The sequence below is a fragment of the Zea mays genome, chromosome 5, assembly GCF_902167145.1.
Source record: "Zea mays cultivar B73 chromosome 5, Zm-B73-REFERENCE-NAM-5.0, whole genome shotgun sequence".
Lineage (NCBI taxonomy): Eukaryota > Viridiplantae > Streptophyta > Magnoliopsida > Poales > Poaceae > Zea > Zea mays.
The window spans coordinates 53,801,805-53,821,008 of NC_050100.1; the positions used below are offsets into that span (position 1 = coordinate 53,801,805).

The 19,204-nt window shown below is 47.0% G+C and overlaps 1 protein-coding gene across 7 annotated transcripts in view; it reads left to right on the top strand.

Annotated features, from left to right (window-relative positions):
• The window catches only part of LOC103626355 (DNA repair protein REV1), a 37,446-nt gene extending 23,315 nt beyond the window's left edge, over nt 1-14,131 (top strand). For 2 of the 7 annotated variants that reach the window (XM_008646760.4, XM_035958798.1), the window contains exons 10-22: nt 5,270-5,323; nt 5,415-5,534; nt 5,849-5,941; nt 8,706-8,765; nt 8,852-8,938; nt 9,031-9,114; nt 9,399-9,471; nt 10,482-10,550; nt 11,387-11,482; nt 11,775-12,124; nt 12,272-12,882; nt 12,998-13,058; nt 13,720-14,131. In XM_008646760.4, the coding sequence (XP_008644982.1) occupies nt 5,270-5,323; nt 5,415-5,534; nt 5,849-5,941; nt 8,706-8,765; nt 8,852-8,938; nt 9,031-9,114; nt 9,399-9,471; nt 10,482-10,550; nt 11,387-11,482; nt 11,775-12,124; nt 12,272-12,882; nt 12,998-13,058; nt 13,720-13,761 (1,800 nt within the window). In that variant the 3' untranslated portion in view covers nt 13,762-14,131. The remainder of the gene's footprint in view (nt 1-5,269; nt 5,324-5,414; nt 5,535-5,848; nt 5,942-8,705; nt 8,766-8,851; nt 8,939-9,030; nt 9,115-9,398; nt 9,472-10,481; nt 10,551-11,386; nt 11,483-11,774; nt 12,125-12,271; nt 12,883-12,997; nt 13,059-13,719) is intronic. The other 5 variants (NM_001362643.1, NM_001362642.1, XR_004849267.1 and 2 more) reach the window with 4 other exon arrangements.
• The last annotated feature ends 5,073 nt before the right edge of the window (nt 14,132-19,204 follow it).

Here is a 19,204-nt window from a genome sequence, read left to right on the forward strand (position 1 = left end):
GAAGATCAAGTTTGTTGAGCTTTGCTCCAGGTCCGGGATGGCCCAACTTTCTCACAAGACGACGCCCAAGACTTAGGGGGAGAATGATGGAATAAGTCTTGAGCATCTAGAGGACAACAATCGCTTTTGACTGTCCTCTGTAGTCCTTGAGCATCTAGAGGACAACAGTCGCTTTTGACTGTCCTCTGTAGTCCTTTAGCATCTAGAGGACAGCTTGACTGTCCTCTGTAGTCTCTTTAGCATCTAGAGGACAGCAGTCGCTTTTGACTGTCCTCTGTAGTCTCTTTAGCATCTATAGGACAATCCTGTTGTGTAGTGTGTGTGAGAAGGTGTGGTAGTGCAGCCTCTAGGGCTATAAATATGGGTCTCCAACCCTTAGATGGGTATGGCATTGTGTAGTGTTTGAGGAAATAAACAGAAAAATTGCCCCAACTCATAGTGTCATCCTCTTGATGAGAGTTAGAGTCCCTCTACTTACACAGCACCACAGATACGAGGGACCGAATGTTGTGGACCCCGGCAGCCTGAGCATGGAGGGCGGCGACGGTGTCGGCGTCGAGCCCGGAGGCATGGGGGAGCCTTAGGGGTCAACAGGGGGTCAGGGCGGCAGAGAAGGAGGTGTTGTGCTGTGGCCATAAAAGCGGTCAGGGCAGCGCTCATGGCACACTTTTGCTCCAGGGCCAGGGACGCGACACGCTAGTGCTCGTGGGAGGCGGTGACGACCACCTAGATGGTGGCGATGGCCGCGACGAGCGAGGAGGATGCAGATGGAGGAGTCGTCGACGACGGGGCGATGTTGACCCACGTGGTGTCGGAGATGGTGGGGAAGCTTGGCGGGGTATGACGACGGGTACTGCTTCTGCTGCGCCACGAGGGTAGATGGGTGCTGCTGTGGCGCGTACGTAGTAGGGGAGGTGCCGGGAAGGGGCCAAGGCCAATGATGAACGGGGCCCCAACCTCGGTGAGCGCAGTGGTGGCCGGGCTGCCTGCAGCGGGTAGGGGGTCAGGGAGGAGGCCGGTAGTGGCAGCAGCGCTGCTGGTGAAGAGACCGATGGTGAGAAGAGGGACGACGACGGCGGTGATGTGCACGCCGGCTGCCCAATCAGCGACATCAGAGAGGGTCGGGTGCAGGCCCACGCCTGCACTAGAAGCTGCAGCAGTGGCTGCAGTGGAGTAGCTCGTGGTGGTGGCGGCAGCATGGTCGGCCGCGCCCGCGCCCGTCGTTGAAGGTGGCGGCGGCTCTATGGGAGGGCGCCGACGGGGAGAAGAGGAGGGGCGCCGGCTGGAGAGGAGGCCGGCGGGGGTGTCCGGCGAGGAGGGGCGCCGACGGGAGAGGAGCCTTCGGGGGTGGCCGGCGGTGGTAGAGAGTGGCCAGCCGGCGGCTGGGTGGGGAGGGTGGGGAGAGAGATAAAATATGAAAGTGGAACCTAGCTCTATACCATGTGGGAAACCCTAACCCTAACTTGGGGTTGGGTGATGTATTAATAAACTTGAGGTAATTGGGCCTGACCCATTACACAGGGGTGAAAGCGTAATTACACGGGGAGAATCCCAAACCCTAAACGGGATTCTAACATTTATAGATTAGAGGCTTCCACAATCTTAGGGATAAGCCCTGCCCAGGCGTGGCGGATAAGCCTCCTTCCCTGGTTATTCTCTAGCAGACCTTCTAACATACTACAGATCGGATAACTAAGTTGGATCTGTTATTTATCAAGCAAATCTGCTCTCCTCTATCCACTAGACCTTCCCGCACTGATATTTGCACCCTATAAATAAGTCCACAACAGCTCTCCTTCACCCTCTGCGAAGTAATTTTAGAGCGGCCCAGTTCATAATTCTCCCGGTCCGGCCCACCGGAGCGTGGAAACCTAACATAAGACGAGTCAACTCCCTTCCCGGTAGCTGCCCGATCACCGTGCGGCGGTGTACCGGGGTCGACGACGAGCAACAATCTTGAAACATGCCAGCGTTGACGAGCTCGCCGCCGGTTTCGTCACCGGCGGCGACATCAGCACTCGCAGGCGGCGATCCGACAAGTTTGGCAAGCGCGCACAGTTTCAAAAAGCAAGGCATGGTTGTCCAGCGGCGCGGCCGCGTGAGCATTTATACACACAGTGCCACCTCGGTTTCCCATTCGTCACATAAAGTGCCCCCTTCGAGGCGGTTCACCGGATGGTCGAGGGCAGCGTTCGTCCAAATAAGGTTTAAGACTTCGGGATTGGCCCATAAGGATGAACCACTCCTTCGGGGGGCTACTGTTTGGCGGAGGCCGAACACGTCCTTGTTCTAAGCTCACAAACCCTACTTCACTATCAATTGTATTCACAGGCTCACTGGTGTAGGGACTCCGACCGAAGAGGCCTTCGATCAGGCGGGCCCGACATCGAGGGGCCGCACCGAGCGGCGGCTGAACGATCAAGACTTTTCGCTACATCCCAGAAGCGAAGTCCTCGTCACCCCTTGCGGCGCTCCGGAAGCAAAGCCCTCGTTCACCCTCCGTCTGGCTAAGTCGGCCGAAGGGTAGCTGGAGACTTCGCTACGACCTGGAAGCGAAGTCCTCATCACCCCTCGCGGCGCTCCGGAAGCGGATCCCTCGTCCACCCTTTGCTCAGCCAAGTCGGTCGAAGGGAAGCTGGCACGAAGGCTTCGAGGACACCGACGAAAGCTACACGCTGATCAGCACCACCAACGCTGTAATTACTCTGTTACATGGAATATCCCTTGGATATAGCTGGTATACAGGGGCATGGTCGTACTTTGGACCACCTACCCCCTGACGGGGCTATAAATACCCCCGTCCTGTAGCAGGATGGGACGCGCATAACGAGAAGCAACAGTTCCTTACCATCTGTCTTGTCGTGCACCTGAGATCTCACCTTCTTTCCGAGTGTTTGGGTCCACCTGATAGCGCATCCACGTGTGTCAGTGCCCAACAGACAACTCTTCTTGTGCAAGAGAGGACACATGTGGAGAGAATGCTGCAGCCCGTGAAGGAAACTTGGAGCTTTAAAGTATAGATGGCCAGCCGTGCCGGGCTAATCGGGCCGACCCGGAGCACGGCACGGCACGGCTGGTGTCGGGCCCGTGCCGGCACGGCCCGATAGGTAGTGCCGTGCCTGGGCCGAGCATCAGGCACGCTGGGCCGGCACGGGCACGACACGATTAGACCCTAGGCACGGTTAGGCACGATTATGTATGATTAGATCCAAACACGACTAGTTAGCTGTGTGCTGTAATCTTTTTTCTTATCTAGGGTTTTCTCGTAAGGGTGAGTTTTTACCTAAATAGGTTTTTAATGAGTCAACAATTGCACTAAACAGTTCAATATTAGCTATTTTAGTATGTTTTAACTGTGTTTGTGAATATTTGACTAAAATTCTGTGGTGTAGTGCTAAACGGGCTATATGGGCTAAACGGGCTATATGGGCTAAACGGGCTAAACGGGCCGGCACGGCACGGCTAAGCAGGCTTAGTGCCGTGCTTGGGCCTGGCCTCAGGCACTAGTGCCGTGCCGGCACGGCACGGCTATTAAACGGGCCAAACGGGCCGTGCCCTAACCGTGCCGTGCCTGGCCGTGCCCGGGCCGGGCCGTGCCGTGGCGCCCATTTGGCCATCTCTACTTTAAAGGCGTAAGTTTTGTTTCAGATGGATGGTCAGATGCTCAAAGACGCCCACTCTTTCTGTTACAGAAGATGGCCCAATGTTTCTTAGAGCGATCAACACTGAGGGAATATCCAAGACCAAGGAGTATATTGCAGAGAAGATGTTAGCAGTAATTGATGAGGTTGGGGCACAAAATGTTGTGCAAGTGATCACTGACAATGCTGCCAATTGCAGAGCCGCTGCCGTCATAATTGAGCAGAAGCACCCTCATATTTTTTGGACCCCTTGTGTTGTGCATACTTTGAATCTTGCTTTGAAGAACATATGTGCTGCTAGGGAAATTGAAGATGTGCTTTATACTTAATTCCAGTGGATTAGCGAAGTCATTGGAGATGCCAGCATGATTAAAAATTCCATCATGAATCACTCCATGAGGTTGGCTATGTTCAATGAGCAAAGCAACCTGAAATTCCTTGCAATTGCTGACACAAGATTTGCCTCTGCTATTGTGATGTTGAAGAGATTTATTGCTATAAAAGATGCTCTTTCAGTGATGGTAGTAAGTGAAAAGTGGAGTGCATATAGGGAAGCGGCCCCCGCGGCGGGAGCAGGCGCGATGGGCGCAGTCGCGCCATGGGGAATGTAGAACGCCGCCGAGGCAGGGAGAGAGGGCCGCACGGGTGCACCCGTGCCGTCTGCGAGCACCAGGGCGCTGTGCAGTCACGCAGAGGAGAGGGAGGGAGGGGTAGAGGAAGGGAGAAAGGGCAGGGGAGGGAAGGCCGGCAACGTTGATGAGCGGCGCCGGCGACGTTGATGAGCGGCGCTGGCGACGTTTATGAGTGGCTGCCTATGACAGCTGCTAGTGGCGGTTACAGGGAGAGGGGAGGAAGAACTAGGCTCTGGTACCATGTTGGAGAGTGAAACCCCAACCCTAATTTAGGGTTGGGTGTATATTGTATAGACGAGTTAGGTGGGCCAAGCCCATTACAAGAGAACCCTAACCTAACCCTAGACAAGATTCTAACATATATATGCACTATGGTTGTGCACCATTTCAAAAATTTTGAGAATTTCTAGGTATGTGTTTCAAGGGATTTTTCATGATTGCATTGCACCAGACAGGGCGGTTGGCACTTTGCACCAAATATTTGGCCTATTTTTCATTCCTTCAATCTAAACAGGTCACACAGCTAATGAATGGATTGCTAAAACAGTTAAACAAGCTTAGGATACAATGAATCTTACAGTATCATTGTCCTGTTAGCTCCTAATACAGGCAACACGGATACATGTATGATCTTACCTGGAATAGTTTCCTAAGTATATTAAATCTGCTTAACTACCCTAGAGCTTAGAAGGTCTTAATGGTTATTCAGCTGAGTCTTACTTAAGGCCCAATCTGAAAAAAGGGAACTGACACAGGAATTGTGAAGAGAATACACTGCCTGCAACATTCGTCTGTTCCCAACAGACCTAAAAAGAAGCTTGGAGGTTCGGATATCACATCTATGTTGTTCAATATCTCTATGAAAATATTGGCTGTTGAATCAGTTATTTTTTCTGGGAGTTGATTTAATAGTTCTACTCATTCCCACAAGCTTGTTGGGTATTGAATTGAGTTACTAATTTGTTTGTCTTTCCTTGAATTCCTACCTGATTAAAGAAAATCACTAGTGGTGCCACTCCCTCTAAAAGGATGTACTTTGTACTACATGCTGTATGTAGCTTGTCTAAATAAGTTGATATCATAATCTCCATAAGGAGTTAGGGACATGTGATTTACTGACTGCAACATGTATCTCTTACAGGCTGATGATTATCTGAGTAGTCTCTCTATCAAAGCACTTCCAGGCATTGGTCATACAGTTTCATCTAAACTGAAAAGCAAAGAAATTGAATATTGTAGTCAACTTCGCAATGTTTCAAAGGTTCGTCGGTGCTATTTGTGTAGTGTAACATGAAGCAGTCCCCTTTCCTCATTGAAAGAATTTTTTCCAGTCCTTCATTTTACAAGTGTTACTGTGTTCCAGTCTCGACTTTAAATGCCATTTACTAATGCAGAATAAAATCCTTCTGTTTAGAAGTCATAAGCACATCGTCTAGGTTGTCTACTGTGTGATGGTCACGTAATGCCAACTACATTCTTTAGGATTATATACAATTTCTTGTCTAGATGAATATTGATGTGGTTTCTCACCTATCTCCTTCCAAATATGGTTATTACATCTTAGTGCTTTTGTAGGATGCCCTCCACAAGGATTTCGGAAAAAAGACTGGTGATCTTTTATGGAATTATTGTAGAGGAATTGATCATTCAATTGTTGGATCTGTTCAGGTAGAAAAAAGAGCATCCCAGCCATTGCTTCAGTTGTTTTTTTTATCGAACGCGCAGGAGAACTGCGCATGTTATATATTAGAGAGGAATAGAAGCCTTACAAAAAAGGAGATGTTGCTGAGCAAATCTCCCAAGGACCCTACATATACCCGAAGGTAATTACAAATTGGTACCGTAACTTGACCCGACCTCGCCCAGAGCTGCAACTAAGCCAAGGCTCTCAATCTCCTTAGCTCCTGCTATTGCCCAGCTAACACACTCATCAGTTGTGAGTGCCTGTGTCTATTTTGTTTTACTGAAAATTGTGCTCAACTGGTGTATGGGATGTAAATACCTGGAGCAGGCAGCTCTGCTGATCTGTTCATGCTCCAAAGAACATCTAAGAAATAGATTCAGAAATAACAATTTGAACAGTCCAGTTTTAGTCAAGCATTTGGGTTGCTTTCAAGGTGATTGGCAAAATCAGAAGACGGTTCCTGTGGAGAGGAAGGAAATAAGTTATGGGAGGGCATTGTTTAGTGGCTTTGAGCAAGGTTACTAGACCAAAAGAATTGGGAGGTTTGGGCATCTCACACCTGCAGAAAATGAGTTGGGCCCTTAGATTACGCTGGCTCTGGTTGCAAAAAGCTGAACCTGGCCGGCCATGGGCATCCTTTAAACTAAATGTTCATCCTTCGGTTATGGCCTTCTTCTATGCAGCGGTTTCTTCGGTGGTGGACAACGGTACGAACACCTTGTTTTGGACAGATAAATGAATTGATGGCCTGAGTCTTTGTCAGCTGGCCCTCATCTGGTCAAGTTGGTTTTCTCTAGGGCCAAAAAGAGAAGTGTCCATGATGCTCTCACTTCGAGGAACTGGGTGCATGACATAAGAAGTGTTATCACTGTAAATGTTTTATCTGATTTTCTCAAAGTTTGGGACCTCACTGCAGACTGGGCCCTGCAGCCGGACCAGGAGGATAAACATATATGGATGCTTTCAAGCTCAGGAATCTACTCTGCCAAATCGGCATACAACAGTCTCTTCCTTGGAGCAACAACTTTTAAACCTTGGGGAGGATCTGGAAATGTTGGGCACCTGGAAAATGTAAGTTCTTCATGTGGCTCACAGTCGTTGCTGGACAGCTGACCGTCTGGCGGAAAAAGGGTTACCTCACCCTCAAAACTGTTTGCTATGTGATCAGGAGGAGGAGACCTTGAACCATTTGTTAGTCTCCTGCGTTTTCTCTCGGGAAGTTTGGTTTCAGATTATGAGATTTGTTGGGCTGCAACACCTTGCTCCTGGCCATGAGAATTCTTCTTTTGAGGATTGGTGGGAAGGAGTTACCTTTTCTACTGTTGGACCAGCATACAAGGGGCTGCATAAGGGTCTGAATTCCCTGAACATTCTTGGAGCTTGGGCTATCTGGAATCACCGCAACCGCTGTGTTTTAAACGGTGTCCAGCCTTGTACTAACTTGGTAATCAATTGGGTCAATGAGGAGTCTCATCTTTGGTGTAGGGCTGAAGCCCGTGGATTATCTAACATCCTAGCGCTCCAGCACACCAATCGGTGACCTCTGGTTTGGGGTCTTCAAGGTCACGGGTCTAGCTGCCTATTTTTGTAAATCTGCATCTATTATAGAGTGTGTGGGTTTTGCGTGGAGTTGTATGAGGTTCTCTTTTTACCTCATCTTTTCTTCTTAATATAATGATACACAGCTCTCCTGCGTTTTCGAATACACATACAAACTGCGGCCAGGTGGGAAAGTTTTGGTAATCGCCGAGGAAAAAAGTGTGGGAATGAGGATTTGAACACCTGACTTCTCTTTTAGGTAGGAGAGCACCAGGACCAACTGTTCAGCATGGTTGGTTGTGCACATATGTAGACTACATCCTTTATGCAGGATGAAGGTACTAAAAGAGTGATGATGGTATAGAGGGACACCTGCGGTTCATTCATTCATTGGGAACTGCAGGTTGGGCTAGTGAGTCTATTTTCTCTTTTGTGAATATATAATAATTTGGGATCTTGTAGTTCCATATTAGTTCTGTTTTCAGGTTGAAGAATTAGGCATTTCATCCTTTGTGTATTGCTGGCTCATTAGTTGAGCATATCTTGAAAGAACTATATTCTCCTTTCCCTTTTAAAAACTCAACCCGCGGGGGTAAGACCGTCCCACGACATTACAATTAAGAAGACCACATGCAAGTCGAGAAAATCCCCGAATGTCTGCTCCACCCATACACAACGGTATCGTAGCTCATGTGAGAACGACCGCGGCCGGGGTCCCAGGACATTACAATTAAGAATACCTCATGCAAGTCGAGAAAACCCCCCGAATCTCTGCTCCACCCATACACAACGGTATCGTAGCTCATGTGAGAACGACATGTGAGAATGACCGCGACTGGGGCGGGACCTTAGACCTATGCTTTGGCATGGGATAGACGAGGGATTTTTTTTTTAACTCAAGCCTGAATTTCGCTCCACGGGGAGTCGAACTCAGGCCTGAGGAGTGCTACTTATACCACTTAACCAACTTAGCCAAATACCCTCTCACTCCTTTCCCCTTATGATGGTATTAAATTTTAAATTGACTGAATATGCTTCTGTGTACTTGGGACTCCAGCATTAATGTGAAGGGTATTTGTTTGTTGTTATAATATTTAACTTTTTGTTCTAACATCTTGCCCAACCCTTTGGAAGGAAATATGGTGATAATAAGTTTAGTGATATTAATTAGTTGCTCTACTAAAGTATTGTCCTCTGCACACAATGCAGGAAACAAAATCTGTGGGTGCCGAAATTAACTGGGGAGTCAGATTTAATGACAACAAAGATGTGGGTCCTTTCTGTTTCTCTGTTCTATATCATTGCAGCACTATGCTGTTTCATGTTTGATTTGATCACTTTTATGTTGGTTGCAGGCCGAACATTTTCTTAACAACCTTTGCAAGGAGGTTTCTCTACGCTTGCAGGGTTGTGGAGTTCAGGGACGTACTATTACCCTTAAGGTTGTTTCTATTGACTATACACACTTTTCTTTCACTCATCTATACAGTAAATAGTTAAGTATCAACTGAATGTTTGCGACTTTGCGTTGAAGGTGAAAACAAGAAGGGAAGGTGCTGGGGAACCAATAAAATATATGGGATGTGGTGACTGTGAAACCACGAGTCGTTCTATGACGGTATGGGGTTCACTGGCGCATATGAATACATTCTATTTTTTTTACGGGAACACAATAATACCATATCATTAGCGTTTTTTGTAGTTTAATTATTATTGTATGTAATTGTGATGATGCATAAGCTAAGTGTTTGTCCAATATTGTGATTTATGATTATATGAAGTGCACATTCTTATATGCATTATTTGCTTCTAAATTTCCATGATGCAAAAATGTGATATGTTACCAGGTGCATTGTGCATTCTTTTGATTTCTAATCTTTACTACTCTGTACTGTCTCAAAGATTGCAGGTGCAACTGACAGTTTTGTCACTCTCCAGAGAATTGCAAAACAATTATTTTCAGCTCTTCATCTTGGTAAATTCAACATTTTTTTCCATGTCTTATAATCTTATATGCACCCTATGTGTTGTAGACCTTTAATGAAAATTCTATCATTATTATGTTGATGACTACATTAAGTTGCATGCACCAACTAATTCAAGAGGTGGACAATTCAGTTATATTCCAACACCCCCTCACATCGAGGCTCTGTGTGGCTCAGACGTGAAATAGGAGCGAACAACCGTTATTTTTATTTAATTATGCTGACCAGGATTTGAACTCGAGACCTTTGGCTTTGATAACCGTTTTCAGATCGTTCGACTAATCACGATTAGTCACGATTAATCGGGTTGATCGGTACTCAGTGCTCGATAAGGGGGTTTGATTCGATCAGGTGATTTGATCGTCCATATCGTCTGACTAGTCGGTGATATGTAGCGATTAGTCGTCTGGTTAGCGATCAGTCGCGTTAATTACTCAGGTTCAGACTTCAGTTCAAAGTTTCAAACTTCAGTTAAGACTCCAGACTTCAGTTGTATGATGATCTCATATAGGTGTTGCCTTCTTGGTCATGGTCTAGTAAGTTGTAGAATTGCAGTTTCATAGTTTCATATAGACTTGTTGCTGGAGATGTACTGCTGTTTTGGACTATTCAAGTATTCATACTGCTGTTTTGGACTATTTATACTACTTCCTTGTCTATACTTGTGCTTGTCTTGAGCAAGTCTCTATGCTATATAAGTATATATCTATATATAGTGTTATATATATCCTGAAAATACATAGGACGACCAGGGACTACTAATCGCCCTGATCATCCTCTAATCACGACTAATCGTCTGATCGCCCAGTGGCATCGATCAGACGATCAGGAAACAATGTTGATAACATATTAAGTTATATGCACCAACCAGCTTAACCCAAAAGCTCCATATTAAGTTGCATGCATCAATTAGTTCAAACCCAAAAGATTAAGCTGATAGGAAGAGAGGTGAACAATTCACTTATTCCAAAAGACTAAATTGTGCAATCTCACATTCCAGATGTGAAGGAAGTTCGTGGAATTGGACTGTCACTATCAAAGCTTGAGCATGCAGATTTGGGCCGGGGAGGTATCTTTAGCTATTTGGATTCTTTCTTTTTCCTTATATTTTTTATCCCTGTTTGGTTTGGTGTAAAGATTCCTTTTGGATTTCAATAATGGATGTGATAACCAAGCAACATTGTTTCTATAAAATAATAAAAGGTGTGATCTTTGTGCATTTTCATCTGATTATAGGCATCTCAGAGCAAAGTATGTCTTAAAACTTAACTGTAACAACAGATTAATCTGAAAGCTATGTCTAAGGTGCACTACTGTCTATTGTTTGTAGATGCTTCAGTTATACTGTTAAGACCGTTGCTAGCTGAAGGAAATGTTACTTTTAGGAAAGAGCAGCGTCTTGAATATTGACAGCAACTTAGCATTTGATCCCTGGACATTTGATGGAACCTAGATATGTATATGCTAGATCCTAGAACCACTGCAATACCCCATGATCCCATCACATGTCAGTATGTCACATGTTATAAAGGAAACATAACGCTTTGTGGCATTTTTCTTTTCTTATAAAGGAAACATTAGTTTAATATTGCCTGAAATAAAATAATATCAAAAGACACATATGCTATATATTGGTTTAACAAGTCAACAGTTCTTACAATTTACTTATTGGCCCTTTGGTTCTCAAGTGCTTCCATACTAAAATGATATTTAATAAGAAAGTATGTCGACAACAAGGAAGAACTACCCTCCCTAAGTAAGGCAGTAGATATTCCCTTCCCCCTTCCAAAAAAATAAAAAATAAAAAAAAATCTTCATAGCTGCCTCTGCTTCTGTTTCTGGCACTTGACATATTTTGTATGAACTTAGTTCCTTGATCCTAATGGTTCTTATTTTCCAATGAAGCATCGCAAGGACATATGCTTGAATCGTGGCTTGCTTCACCAGCCGCCAAGCTCAAGAAACAGCAGAGTGAGATACTGGGGAATGTTAATGTTGCAGGTATTGGGCAACTGCTGCTATCATGTGAAGCTATATTTCGCAGTGGTGGGAACGTATCTCGTGCTCATAGGGGTACCGTGCTCACATGCACATTTTAAATCTGATGCGTTCATCTTGAATCTAATAGTAGCATCACTTTTATGAAGGGAGGTGGAAGGGGTTCTTTATAAAATTGCTGCTGCTGTTAGATACGAGATGGACGTACCGGATTTAAAATGTGCATGTGAGCACGGTAACCCCTATGTTCATTGTGTTTTGTTCGATGGGAATTGATTGTTTGGAGCTTCATTAGGGACCAGCGGACTGAAGGATTTGAGATCTGGACCATCACATACAGCAGAAGCGAACCTTAGAAATGATAGGTCTACTGTATTTCACAATGTCGAGCTGCCTCCGTTGTCCCAACTTGATTTGGAGGTCCTGAAGAACCTTCCCCCAGAGATAATGTCTGAAATGAATGAAATGTACAAGGGAGAATTACAAAGTCTTGTGGACACCCTCAATAGTGACAAGGGCAAGGAAAATAGTTCAAAATCTCTTGCTTTGCCTGCAGTTATTCGTAAGTCTGTACCTGCCGATGCAAAGCTTCAAGGATACAGAGACCACAGAGACTCCATGCATTTGGAGGAGGAACATACTAAGGTGAGCTGTGTCACTGGAAATAAAGTGGCGCTGGAACTTTTTAAACAAAGTGCAAGCACGTGATTTAGTTGCTGTCACCTCCTCATCTTGATATTTGGAAGTTGGAACCTGTTTCACACTATTCTAATTTTACCTTTACACCCGTAGGGAAAATCTGACAAACAACTATCAGAAGCTAAACCAGCCAATAATGCTTCATGCTCAAGAGTTAGTGCATCAATTGAGAAAACAACAAAAAGTGTTACACAACTTGATTTGATGCCTGATTCGCTAAGCCAGGCAGATCTAACAGTTCTGCAGGAATTACCTGAGGATGTGAAGGCTGATTTGTTTAGTGCACTTCCACTGCATAGATCAGGAGATCCTGCATGCAGCACTTCCAATGTATCTGAAAGTAAATCACCTAATGTGGTTAGAGCTGAAAATAGATCTTCTAATGATGGTGGAACTGATGATCTGAAAACCCCAAGGTCTTTTCTCCCACCAGGAAGTTCTCAAAAATGGATCGAACAGTTTAGAGTTAGCAGTTGCCTGATTTTGAACGTAATTGCAGAGCAACACACAGATTCCAGCTGTCAACGACCATTGTCTTCTGTTCTAGAGCCTGTAGCTTCGTTCCTACCTTTGTGTCCTAACCCAGGTAGTGAAGAATGGAATGAAACTCATTCATGTCTCTCCGAGCTTCTTAGACACTACATACAACTGAAAGTTGAATATGATATTGAAGAGCTCTACAAATGTTTTTGCCTTTTGAAAAGGTAAGAACCATTAGATAGAAAGCTGTTTCTTGCGATCAAAATCTCAATAGTTGCATTCACCAAACCAATAAATATGTTGTGTCATGATGAAAATATTTTGTTCTATTGGTTCCAGATTCTCGTCAGCATCAGAGTTTTTTCTGGATCTACATGATAGCATCCTTCCTTTCCTACAGGTAAAATTCTACACATCTAGTTACTCTTTGTTGTGCCTGTATGTATAGCTTGTTGCATTTCTATACCTTTGCACCCTGCTATTTCGTTTCACCTACTTCAAGGCCTGTTTGGATAAACCCATCTCAATACATGTTGGTAGGAGTGGAAATTTAGCTATTTTGCACTTATACTCCTCCCAATACATGCTGATGTCATAGTTGAAGTTGGAACGGAAACCCTAACCCTATCAGGGTTGGGAGTGTATATATATATATATATATATATATATATATATATATATATATATATATATATATATATATATATATAGCTGAGTGTTGTGGGTCAAGACCCATTACAATGGAGATATACACAGTAACGTAAACATCACTCAACAGTTGAGAGCCGATTTCATGTTTACATCTGTAAAATTCCAGCTGTTCATTCTGGAGGCCCTATCCATTTGTGTTCTCTGCCTCGTCATCGGTTGATCAACTTGGACAGGCTGGGGCCCTTCACCCTTGCCTCATCTGACTATTTGAATACCGAATTTGTTGTTTTTCTTCTCCCTCTGATAAAAGCAAACAGTGATCTACGTACACGAGACTTTTCTTGCTTTATTATTTGATTGATGGAATACATGAGATTTTATATGGCATCTACTGTGCAATCATCTTGTAGGATTCTATCAGCCAGCATTACGGTGGGACACTGCAATTCTAGCTCCTTGCTCAAGTTGTAGCCATTCTATTTTGCTAGAAAGGAAGAAGCAATGCCGTGAATGTGCGGAGAGACGTGTTATGACAATCTGCGCCTCCAAGCAGCTACTCAAATCCCGTGCTGGCAGATTCCTTGGACGCGTTTATAACTTTATTATAACTAATTGATGCCAATGCTGGAAGTTTTATTGATATATTCATTGCATCTATGGATCAATAGATGCCATGTGGTTCGATATATCATTCGTGGAGCAATGGTTTGAAGGGACCTTTGCTGTGCTTTGATGTTCCCAGGCGAATTTCATGTTTGCTTCATAACCCATATGAATTTCATGTTATCTTTGTGTTGCTACCAAAAAGGTTCCTGGTTTGAAGTTCTTTGCGTCAAATTTTCACCTATGATCTGAAGTACCATCCGTGCATCCTAGTTATTGGAAGCTTTACATGAGCTAATATATGCATTATCTAGTGCCATGGACCTCTGGTAGAAATGCAACCAGTCTTTGAAAGCAAATCACAATCAGCATAAAATAAAGTAGCCCGTGGAATATGACCCACGACTGGCTTTGCAGTTTGTAGCGTAAACGACCCTCTAGTCTAGGCTCTAATAAAACATACTAGTAATTTGTGCGCGCTTTGCGCGCATAGAAAGTTAAGTGATAAAAAATTTATGTCTTCGTAACTAAATAATTTATACGTAGAACAACTCACCAAGATCATCAAAAATAAAGAGTTGTACACCAATTCATCTGTAGGGACTTGAACAGGTGCACAGAGTTGTAGCAACTGGGTTGAGATGGAATTACCATAAGAGCTAGTTTTGTGTGTTCGAACTTATACCGTTAGGTTGTATTTATACAAAATATCTGCAAAAGGCTAAATAGACATTCATACATAATGCAGATTGTATTTATATAAAATGCAACTGTTCTTCCTTGCATGAGGCTGCTGCTTCGTAAGGAATACAGGAAGCTACTGCCACTGCTTCGTTTCTAATAGGTTCTCAATTTGGTACTACGAAGCAAGTAGCTGTTGCCTAACAAATCCTTAGACAATCTGAATCAAGTAGTTGTTGTCATATTGGCTTGACAAATCAGCAAGTATTCTTGATCCTTCAGAAAATTAGTGAATAGAATAAAAGTAACAAATCAGCAAGTATACATGTTTGGTGTTGGATCCTTGAAACAAATATAACTTAACTGCAAATATCAATCTTTTAAGGAGTACAGAGTAGATTTATCTTCTCTATATCCACCTTCAGCAAGATAACTATCACTGCTTTCAATTGCCTTTGATAATGTTTTATCTTGTTCGTCGATGCTTAGCAACAAATGGATCTGTAAAGGTGAAGTAAATTTTAGATAATTTTAAACACAATGCTTTCCAACTAGATATGAGCGAACTCCTTTTCCAGCTAGATATGAACAAAGTGCTTTTCCATTTAATTCAAGGATGTCAGATTCACCTGAGCTGAGCAAGACACAAAACCATACCTGACATAGCAGAGTAGGACGCCTCACCTTTGTGTCACCGTAGGTTGAGATATAAACAAACTCCTTTTCCAGCTAGATATGAACAAACTCATTTTACTTTTAATTCAACTATCTCAGAGCAGGACGCCTCACCGCCGTGTCACGGGAAGTTGAGGAAGAGACCAGTGGCACTTAGGTCGGCGAACCCAGCGCTGGCCCAGCATGCACCTAGGTCGAACACCACTGGTCACGCGAAGGAGTCGTCATCAAGCAACGCCTTCCCTGCTTAGGGGAAGTCGGAAAGGCCGAACCCTAGCGTGATGGCCTCGGTGTCATCCATCCCACTCCCGACCTGCAGCAGTAGGTGCGATAGGGAGTCAGTCGGGTCGGCTGTGGGGGATAGATATCCCCTGGGTCCACTAAAGAAGTAAAAGGCCTCACGAAAGGCCCAAGGGCCCAATAATTCGTAAGGTCATTCTTTCGTGGGCCTAGGGAAGGACAACCAACAAAGAAAAGAAGACGTGAGACTGATTAGCGCAAACCCAGACGGCCCACAACGTCGGGCGAATGAATCGCAACAGAGACCCGACTTTCCCGCGCTGAAGCCCACATGCAACAGAGTCATGCGAGGATAAGTCGGCAAGGGTTACGTAGGGATAAACTCAAGAGGTTCACTATCTTTTAGCTACTTGTTGTTATCATACTCACGTGTACTGCCCCACGGTCGAATATATAAGACCTAGGGGGCACCCCTTCAGAACGATCGCCCCTGTTCTACTTAGCCATACACATAAACTCTCTACGTCCTCTATCCGGAGGACCCTTTTGTAACCACGCTCATATACTCACCAGGACGTAGGGTGTTACGCACTTCTAAGCGGCCCGAACCTGCAAATCTTGTCTACTGTTCCTCGTGCGACCAGCACGAACCATTTTGCTACAGTCGTCGACACCGTCCTACTCCTAAAAACACCTTGAGGGGCAACCCCGGGTGTGCGGTCGGACCCAAAACACCGACAGCTGGCGCGCCAGGTAGGGGGTGTGTCGACGATCCAAGCTAGCTCAATGGCCGTCACCTTCCACAGCAAAATCGCCGTGCGTCCCGGATCTGTATTCTGCTTCGGGACAATCTCGTCCGTAGCAGATGAAGAAGGAATTCTACACCGCCTCGCAGATCTGCCGGAACAGAAGTCTCCTCCAACAAACTCCGAAAATGCTGGAAAGACGCTACCTCCGGCTCTTCAGAAAAAGATTGTCTCCGGGGAGGCTGGAGCTAGAAGCTCGCTGACCCGGAAGACTCCGCTGTCTACTTCCCCGACGAAAGAATGGACACGGGTCATGAGAAAGAAGGAGACCAGGGAGAGACAAGTCGTTCTTCCCGTTCCTCCGACCTCAAAGGAGAACGGAAAGAAAGTCGCCGCGGCAGCAGTACCGTTCTACCCCGACGTCCTCTTCATCGGGAGAGCAGAGTCGCTCGCCATCTCCGACGATGAACCGACCGCGCCTGGAGAAGAACCGCCTCAGCGAGAATCCCGCCGACGAAGGAACCGACGCAGGAACGTTCGACGACATCACGCAGCTGGAGAAAGGGATCCGGAGCAGCCTGTCTCGCGAGACGGGGTCTCAGAGATAGGAGAAACTCCGGAAGAACGCGTCTTCAGGGAACGAAGGAACTCTCGACGGCGTGATCGCCGTCGGACTCAGGAGCAAGCCGAGCAAGATGCAAGGCAACGACGCGAGAATCCGCTCTTCGGGCGCAACTTGAACCCCGACTTCGCTCGAGCTATGAACACGCCGAGCGAAGTCGGAGGCGTTCTAGCTCGGATAGCTGACGGACTTCCTCGGACTCCCGACGCCGAGGGATACCGACGCCTGTTTACTCAGGCGGCCAACCATCTTCTACCGCTCGCTCACCCGCCGAACGATTTGCGACACACCATCAACAGTCGCCGAGACGCGCGAAGCTCCATCAATGCTTCGCGCGAACGGCGGCATGAGAACGAAATTCGCCGTCGGGAGGAGTATGACCGAGATCATGGCTTCCCGACTCAAAGCCAGGCCACCAGGACTGAGTCGGCAACAGCTTCAACTGGCGGTACCACCCGGGGACGGTCGAGGAACCGCCACCACCACTCCCCTCCCCGGGACAGACGTCATCCCCGACGACAGGAGGACACGTGCGGAGTATCTGCACTTACTCCGCGCCTTAGGGCCATCCAATGGCCTCCCAACTTCAAGGTATCCAATGTCAACAAATATGAACCTAAGCAGGATCCAGGGGGTTGGTTAGCCGTCTACACCACTGCCGCTCGAGCTGCCGGAGCATCCGAAGACGTCATGACCGCATATCTGCCCATCGTCCTTGGGCAAGATGCGCTGCAGTGGCTGCGACATCTACCCCGACACTGCATCGACGACTGGGGAGACTTCAGTCGACGTTTCATCGCCAACTTCCAGTCCCTCTCCGACAAGCCGGCGCAACCATGGGACCTCAAATCCATCAAGCGCCGGGGGGATGAGACTCTCCGGTCATACCTTAAAAGGTTCCAGACCATGAGAAACCGCATCCCCGAGGTCACGGAGGCGGCCGTGATCGAGGACTTCTACAGAGGATCCAATGACTCGGTTTTCGTCCGAGCCATACTACAAAAGGCGCCGACTACTTCCGAGGAGCTGTTCCGGGAAGCCGATCTCTACATCACCGCCGACGAGTGGGCCCAGGATCTCATCGGAGGAGCAAAGCCCGCACCGGCAGCGCCACGGCGTGACGCGAACCAGCCGTCCGACAAACGCTGGGAGAAGAGGCCCCGAGAAGAAGTACACGCCGCCGGACCACCCGCCTCTCGCGCCCGAGGAGGACCTCGTGGAGGCGAGCGCACGCTGGACGACATCCTCGACGCCCAGTGCCCGTACCACAAGGACATGCGCCACACCCTTCGAAACTGCCGGGACTTCAAGCACTCCGTCGGGCACGGCCGACCCTTCCAACCTCTACCGCCTCCTCCGCCGAGGGGAGGACCAGATGAACCACGACAGCCCCATCGGCAGGAGGTGGGGGGAGGAGGAGCTTTCCCGCGCGTTGACAGGGAGGTCAACGTCATCTTCGGCGGACATGGGTCGCAGGAGAACAAAAGACAACAAAAGCTCAACGACCGCCAGATACTGGTGGCGACCACCGGTCCTCCCGCCCCGTACCGGTGGTCGGAGCACCCGATCACTTTCACTCGGGAGGATCAGTGGCTCAACTTCGACCATCCAGGCAAATACCCGCTCCTCGTCGATCCGGTGATCCGAGAAAGCCGGGTAAAGAAGGTGCTAGTGGACGGGGGGAGCAGCATCAACGTCACCTTCCCCCGTACACTCCAAGGCTTGGGAGTTCACCTCAAAGAGCTCCACGAGTCGGACACTCCTTTCTTCGGCATCGTGCCGACGGAAGGGGAGTACCCGCTGGGCCACATCTACATGCCGGTCACCTTCGGAACTCCGGAGAACTACAGAACCGAGTTCCTGAGGTTCGAGGTGGCGAACTTCGACTGCGGGTACAACGCCATCATCGGGAGGCCGGGACTGGCCAAATTCATGGCCATTCCGCACTATACATACATGATACTGAAGATGCCGGGACCACGAGGAATCATAACTGTGCGTGCCGACTTCCAAGGTGCCGCAGAGTGTTTCCGAGTGGCCATTCAGGCAGCCCTCACCACCAAGCCGTCGATGGTTCCTTCTACATCGGCGAACTCTAAGCCTGAGGAAGGCCTCACGGTACCAGCGAATGAAACTCAGGCCGCGACCTCTATGCGGCCGACTGAAGAAACCAAAAGAATCAACCTGGGGTTCGCTGACGAGCGCAAGACGGCTATCATCAGCTCCAGTCTGAACGACAAATAGGAAAGCGCGCTCGTCCAGTTTCTGCAAGATAACCGGGATGTATTCGCGTGGCAACCTGCGGATATGCCGGGAGTCCCAAGAGAA